Source organism: Staurois parvus, unplaced genomic scaffold, assembly GCF_062004578.1.
Source record: "Staurois parvus isolate SC_StPar_1 unplaced genomic scaffold, SC_StPar_1.0 ptg000324l, whole genome shotgun sequence".
In the NCBI taxonomy this organism is placed as follows: domain Eukaryota; kingdom Metazoa; phylum Chordata; class Amphibia; order Anura; family Ranidae; genus Staurois; species Staurois parvus.
In genome coordinates this window covers 1,374,819-1,382,295 of record NW_028318120.1, presented here as the reverse complement: position 1 = coordinate 1,382,295, position 7,477 = coordinate 1,374,819, and the positions used below count along the sequence as shown (strand labels likewise).

The 7,477-nt window shown below is 37.2% G+C and overlaps 1 protein-coding gene across 4 annotated transcripts in view; it reads right to left on the bottom strand.

The window, feature by feature from the left end:
• Positions 1–209: 209 nt before the first annotated feature.
• DHRSX (dehydrogenase/reductase X-linked) overlaps positions 210–7,477 on the bottom strand; it is a 615,232-nt gene continuing 607,964 nt past the window's right edge. For all 4 annotated transcript variants that reach the window (XM_089683843.1, XM_089683840.1, XM_089683842.1 and 1 more), the window contains one exon: positions 210–534. In XM_089683843.1, coding sequence (XP_089539969.1) covers positions 349–534 — 186 coding nt within the window. In that variant the 3' untranslated portion in view covers positions 210–348. The remainder of the gene's footprint in view (positions 535–7,477) is intronic.

Below are 7,477 nucleotides of genomic sequence, written 5' to 3'. Positions count from 1 at the left end.
GCTAACCCCACAGTATTTACTTAAAAAAAAAACACTATCCAAACATGCTTTATTAGTGCAGTTGCCTACTAATATTTATAACACGGCAGTAAAAAAGGCCGGTGTCCTTTAGAAAATGGCTGTATATAATCATGTTGGTAGCTGAAAATGCATTTTGGGTACAGGTACCACACACAGTCCACAGTTATTAACAAGATGATAATCTGCAGTAATGTTTTAATAAGCATTTATTCTTGAAATATCTGCCATAATTTTCCAGTATCTGTCTCCACAATAATACAGGTTTAGCATAGAAAACCCTGAACCACTTTATATGTGAACAAAACAAAACATAGTAAGCAAAACAATTTAGGTTAAAGTAGGAAGTGAAGCCATTTTGCAGCTTTCAGCCCATAGCTTCTTCTGAACCTCTGTATTATATGTTACGTCCGCAGATTTTATCCTTTGTCCATTATATAAGTAACAGCCTCCAATTCCTTCCAGATCTGGTGAAATGGATGCATAGATGGATGTGAATGCCCCTTCTTCAGCTTTCTGCAACAGAAAGAAAATATGGAATAATAGCTCTATATACTTTGTAAATTGGCAACCTGTAACCCTGGCAAAAAAAAATTGTGATATCGTTTTATATTTCTTCAAACAATATCATGGCAATCTGTAAAATAATTAAATCTAAACTCTAGGTAATCAAACATATAAATTCATTATATTTGTTTCCACCCATGTAGTTCTGTGATTTAGTCAACCCTGACAGATCACAGCAAACCTGGGGACCAGTTTCCTCTACTGCACTTAGGCAATAAAGCAACATCACATTCCCACCCCCTAGCCTGTGATTGGGCAGAGATGAGGAAAACTCTTTGCTTTTCCCCTATCAGCATGTTCCTTGTAGCATATGTAAGTGAAGCACACATGACTGGCTACAAGTGTTGCCCCTTCCTCTCCAACAATAACACTAAATATAAATGCCATGTCTTCTAGTGCTTGAGCTACCAGATCGTCTAGTGCTACAGATAGACAAAAATAGTAATGTCAGCAAATCATAAAAGATAAACAGATATAAAAAGATATAACAATTAACTTTAATTAACCAGACATAAAGGGCAACATAGAATGTTAACTAGCAAATGAAAAACATTGCCATACCTAAAATGTAGGTTCATAGGTTTTTTTTCCACCTGGTGATGCTATCAGTAATACACTTCCAATCCCAGGGTGACAACAATCACTGTACTGTATCCAGAGGTCATGTGTGCTGGGACAGCCCTGTGCCCTGGGAGTGGTTGTATACCCACTAGACCACCAGGGATTGCCAATGGCAATGTTTCATATTGGGTCCATGTGTTACAATGTAAGCAGTGTCTCCGATTCTGTTGTGACAATGCACCATATTGCAGCATTATATTTGGATACAATGTGAGATTATATGTTGACCATGTTTTACATTGCATAAGCATGAAATGTATATTGTATATTGTGGGAACTGCATAGTATAGTAGTGCCATGTGCAAATTGTTAGCACTATATAAATTCTGTGTAGTAATAATAAAAATAATAATAATTTTATTATAAAGCACTGTATAAATTGTGCAGTGATCTAAAATATAGTGCTATATCAATGCCAGCATAATTATTTGTTACTTGTTCTTTAAACAAAGAGAGTTTAGGGGTGGTGCTTGAGAGTCAAGGCAATGATTAGGAGGTGGGCCAGGAGAGTAGGGCACTTCTACTGTGACTGTATCTATAGCGGAACAGTGTTGCCACCTTAGGACTGAAACTATGTTACCTCTATAGAAAACCTCCCCTTTTCCATAATATAGTGGGAAGGAGGTTCTGTAGTTCAAGGAGATAGCTAGGAACAATGTAAGTTAATAACAGTACAGCAGAGGCACCACACACATGAATTTATCAGCTCACAAGATTTCTAGCAAGATCAACATGTTTTTTTTTTATATATATTGAATGGATATAACAAAATTATTTAAATGGTATAATTAACAGAATACAAGGGAGAAAGTAAGAGAATTTCTTTGTTAGGGACACATTAAGCAGGCTACAAGCACCACAAGCAAAATTAAATTATTTATATATGCCCTGCCCCCCCCCCCCCCCCATGCTGATGTGTTGCAGTTAAAACTAAGAAGGATGGGGGAAGAGACTATTGAATATACTTACTATACCTTCCCCTAGCTTTTATACTGCAGAGAATGAAGTCCCCATCCTTCTAGTGAGAAAGTAGGAAATTTGTGAGAAGATGAGAAAATACTCCAGCACAGTGCAGTAGCGTCTTGTTGTAAGATTTTGAGAACTCAGTATTCCTCAGGATCTCATGAGAAAAACAGTGCTGTGGGAAGGTAAGTATATTTACTAACTTTTTCCCCCAGTTTTGTTTTTAATTTCACTTTATTCAGGCCTTCCAAATGTCAAAACGCTAAATAAGGGGACCTTGTATTTTTATTGATGGCAACTGAAAGGGAAATGATACACAAATGCAGTAACCTATAGTTATTACCTCATTAAAGAAGCCCGACTGCCTTGCTACCAAAAACCCACTCAAAATAAGCTTTGTTTTTCATTCTTTCTCTGAACACTGCACCACATAAATCGTATTCAAATGCACACTACTGTGCACACAGATAAGAAAAACATATGAAACATTTATTTTTGGCTTTTTAAAATCCCTTGATAGGTGTTTCCCACTGATTCTGTTTACTTTCTTGTACATTTTGCATGACTAAACCTTAGTAGCAGTAGATGAGAAGCAAATGAAGACATTTGAAGAGTTGTTTAGTTATTCAACAGTTGTTATTAATATTTAATACTCTGTAATATTATTTTTATAGTTATGTGTTGTTGATGAGGATGTTGAGGATGTTGTTGTTTTTACTATAGTAGAATCAGATCAGCATATGTTGCAGCAATTTTGTGATTTTATTTTGCTTTTGATTTGAGATGTTTAATTGGGTGTTTTAAAAAGAAAAGTTGAAACACAATTGAAGTGATACAATAGTTCCTATTTAATAAAGAGTTTTTAGAGTGCATGTAAACCATCATCTATTCTATATTTGGCATCATGTCTTACTGCATAGAGTTTTCTTCAGCAAATACAGTAATTGATTGTGAATTTCTCACAAAGTCTCTTAGCTTGTGACCCTGCCAGGACCAGCACTTCCTGTTTTAGGTTGACAGCCCCAAACCCCGGCTTTGCAGTTAGAAGTAGCATTGCCAACCTGCCCAAGCCGCTTCACTCAATACTTTGTACCTCACTGTGCATTCTATCATATAGGATAAAAGCTTATTGTACCAGGTGTACTTCAATTAGTTGGTGTTAATAATTTACCAAGAGCTGGACATTAAAAAAAAATATAAATTCATATAAATTCATGTTTTTCATACAGTCATGTGAACAAGTAAGCACACCCATTTGAAGTTTCAAGACTTTTTCAACACATTTGAACAGGCAAGCATTAGATCTTCATCCAAACACTGCCTACAGAAAAAAAAGTGATATACTAGAACAAGTAATATAAAACTGACATGGTATCTTATGTTTATACACCTCCATTTTCCACCACTTTAAATCTCTGAAATTAGAATAATGTGTTACAATTTAAGTGGCAATGATCAGAGTCTCCTTAGGCTTAGTTCACATCTTTGTGTGTCTGGAACGTGCGCATTAGCAGACATGCAGGGTGCTATTCTTAATGGCATCCCACACATTGGCAACCCTCTGCATTTTTAGTGCAGCTCGATTTTACAAAAGGGTCTGGGACTTCTTTCCTTGTGTTTCTCATGGGTAGAGCAACCTATTGTAATGAATGGGCTGCCCTACATGTTCACCTGTGCATGCATAAATGTGAACAAACACTTAGAGAGTATGCAGGTGGAACAAGTTTTTTTTTAAACTTCAGAAATCTTGGGTCTGGTGTTTTGCTACTGATGTGTGTGGTGTCATCATGTCATTGTCAAACAAGCTCTCCATGGACTGCACAAAGAAGGTTGTAGATGCCAATGACTCTGGAAGGGGATTTAAAAAGATTGCCAGGTTGTTGGAAATCAGTCATTCCACTATAAGTAAAATAATCTGTGGCACAGATCTCCAGCAACTGCTGATTTTTCCAGGACTGGCTGACCCAGCAAATTCAGCCCAAGAACTGTTCTTTTGATGCTGAAAGAAGCCTTGAAGAACCCCAAAACTTTATTGCAGGATCTGCAAGTAACTCTTACATAAACCTGCATAGAAGGTGTGCTAGGAAAAAGCATAAGAACATACAATATAAGGGTAAGACTACAGTGTTCCATTGAGCATACTGTATAGGCAAAGACCAGGTCTTCTGCAGCAATGTTCTCTAGACAAATTAATAAAAATTGACTGAAGTCAACATTTCAGAGGAAGAACCTCATACCAACTGTGCAGCTTAGTGGTAGGAATGTTCCTTTGCTGTTTCAGAGAGAATTCAACTATGAATTCTGCATTACATCAAAGTGTGCTTAATAACAATGTGTGCGGCCATCTGTCTGAGGGCCAGTTCATACTACATGCGTTTCAGCAGCTTTTTTTCTGCATCCAAAATGCACAGAAGGAAGGTTATATGGTTGTCAATGTCATAGTTCACATCAGTGCTTGCAGTTCCAGATAAAAAAAGCAGAACATGATGCATTTTTTCTGCACAGAACTGTACCGGAACGCGGTACGATGTGTCAAAAATGCACAGGGATGCCCCAGACGCATCAAAAATGCACTGGAACACAAATGTCCCTATTTAAATTGAAGAAAAAGAGAGGGGGAAAAATTTATTGAAATGCATAAAAACTCACTGAAACGTGTCAAAAATGCACCAGAAGGCATCAAAAACGTGCATTTTGAAATGCATCTGGACTGCATTTCTATAGTGTGAACCGGCCCATAAAGTTGAAGGTAAAATGAAAATGGATCTTTTGACACAATATCAATCCAAATAACATTAGAAAATCAGGCTAAAAAAAAATAGGGTACATGAGGACTGACACAGTTGAATTACTGATCTAAATCCCATTTAGAAACAAGCCATTCATGCAAGGAAACCTACAAACAACTGAAATAATTTTGCATGGAGGAAGGGACATAATAAGGGGGCTATACGGGGCAATAACTAGCTCCTAAGACCCATGAACTTACTTTTTCCACATTATGACATTATATCTATTGATTTTTTTGTTAAATAAATTATTAAAATATATTTTCCTTGTGTTGTTATTGAACCATATAATCTTTATCTGTAGGCACAGTTTGAATAAGGATCTAATGTTTCCTTTTTGAAATATGTATAAAAAGTAAACTTCCTTGGGGTATATTTATTTTTTCACATAATGTGTTACTTTTTGCATATACATGGCACATATTATTTATAGCCCATGTAACTTCATATTCCACAATAATTGTGCCAACAAACAAACTAACAGAGTCGGTGAAGATTGTGTTAATTGCAGGGCAGATACAGAAAAACCTAGCTTTTCTAACCATGAAAGAGCCTAAATTTCCTCGTCCTTCTCTGTTACCATAATCTCCTTCATGATAAATATTTAGGTGAGAAAGGGAAAATATGTACTGTGAATTAACCACACTTTACTGCATTGTTCGTAACTGTCAATCTAACATGCTTTCACAAGGAAAACTAGTAATGAAGGTGTTTACACAGCTTACAGAAAGAGGACAACACAGTGTACACCTTGAAAAGGATAGTCATTTTTCACAATTCAAAGAACAGGTAGGCAGCAGAAAAATAGTAAAGTGATCAACACTTAAAGTGTTATTAACAGCTTCCTGCCCAGACTACAGACAAATGACAGACTAGCAGGAGCAGTAGTGACAGATCATGCTGCAGCGTGGCCTCCTGGAACAGGAATGCTCCTGCTAGTCCGTCATATGTCTATGGTCTGGGCAGGAAGCTGTTAATAACACTTTAAGTGGGCTGTGGTCACCAGACACAGCAGATGACAGATCATTGAACCGGGCTGTGCTCAGTACCATGTGATAACTGTGACAAATCACATCGATCACATGACAGTTGTGCACAATGACTGGCTTTCATTTTTTTTGATGATCTCTGTGAACTGGTCATCTGCATCTGTATAGCTATGGCAAATCACAGCTATCACAATAGTACTGAATGAATGGTTATGAATGAATGGATGTAATTCCAAAAATTATTCCTTATAACAGTGATCATCACCGTTATAAGCAATCATAGTATACAAAAAAAGGAATGTTTAAAAAATTGAAAAAATTTTTTTTTACATATTTTCATCAGTTAGTATCCCTGATCACCGCCATATTAGTCATATGATGAGGATGTACTGCACTACTGACAGCATGTAAAAAAAACTGTATTTAATTTCTTCATTTTTCAAAAATTGTGACAAAAAAATTACAACTTTAAAAAACTCACCATGCTTTTTACTAAATACCTTGGACTGTCTACTTTTCAAAATAGGGGTTATTTTGGGGGGAGTATTTTGTGCTGTCCTGGCAGTTTAGGGTCTCAAGAAATAAGACAGTATATCAGGACTGATCAGTTTTCAAATTTATATATCATTGCTTGTAGACTCTATACCTTTCACACAAACTAAATATTATACACTGATTTGGGTTATTTTTACCACATAAGTGCAGCAGAATACATTTTGGACCTAAATGTATGTAGAAGAATTATTTATTTGCACAATGTTTTTTTTGTTTTTTTAATTTTCAGTATTTCTTTATTTATATAGCAAAAAAAGGCAGGAAGGGGGTGAATTTGTCTGGTATTAAAGTGGTTAAAGGCAATATTTTTATTTTCTTAAAATAAAATATTAAACATGTTATTCTTATGCTTGCTATGGGAGCAGATGTGCAGGCTTGCTCCCCGAGCCACAGAGTGCAGCTCAGCTCCACCCCCCCCCCACAGGGGCGGACTGACCATTTGGGAACTCGGGCACTGCCCGAGGGCCGGGGGTCAGTAGGGGCCCTATGAGATGCCCCTGGCACCTTTCATAGGCTTTTTTGGGTGTGGTTTGGGTGTGGGCGAGGACACAGTGGCCCCATGATCCCCTATTGCCCGGAGGCCCCATGAGTTGTCAGTCCACCCCTGCCCCCCCCCCACTCTCTCCTCGTAGAATTTTATTTGATTGGACCCTTCATTCCCCTTCTCTCCCTATTGGCCACTAGGCCACTGGCCAAACAGGGTGTAATTGGGGTGGGATAGACAGGCAACAGCATGACCATGCCAGCTCTTGTCAGTTTGCATTATACACTGTTTAAAAAAAATAAAGGAACACTTTGAAAACACATCAGATCTCAATAAGGAAAAATATCATGCTGGATATCTATACTTATATGAACTGGGTAATGAGTTAGGAATGTAAGGATGCCCCATCGTTGGATGTAAATGAAAATTAATCAACCTCAGAGGACTGAATTTAAAGACACCCCGAAAATCAAAGTGAAAAAATCATGCAG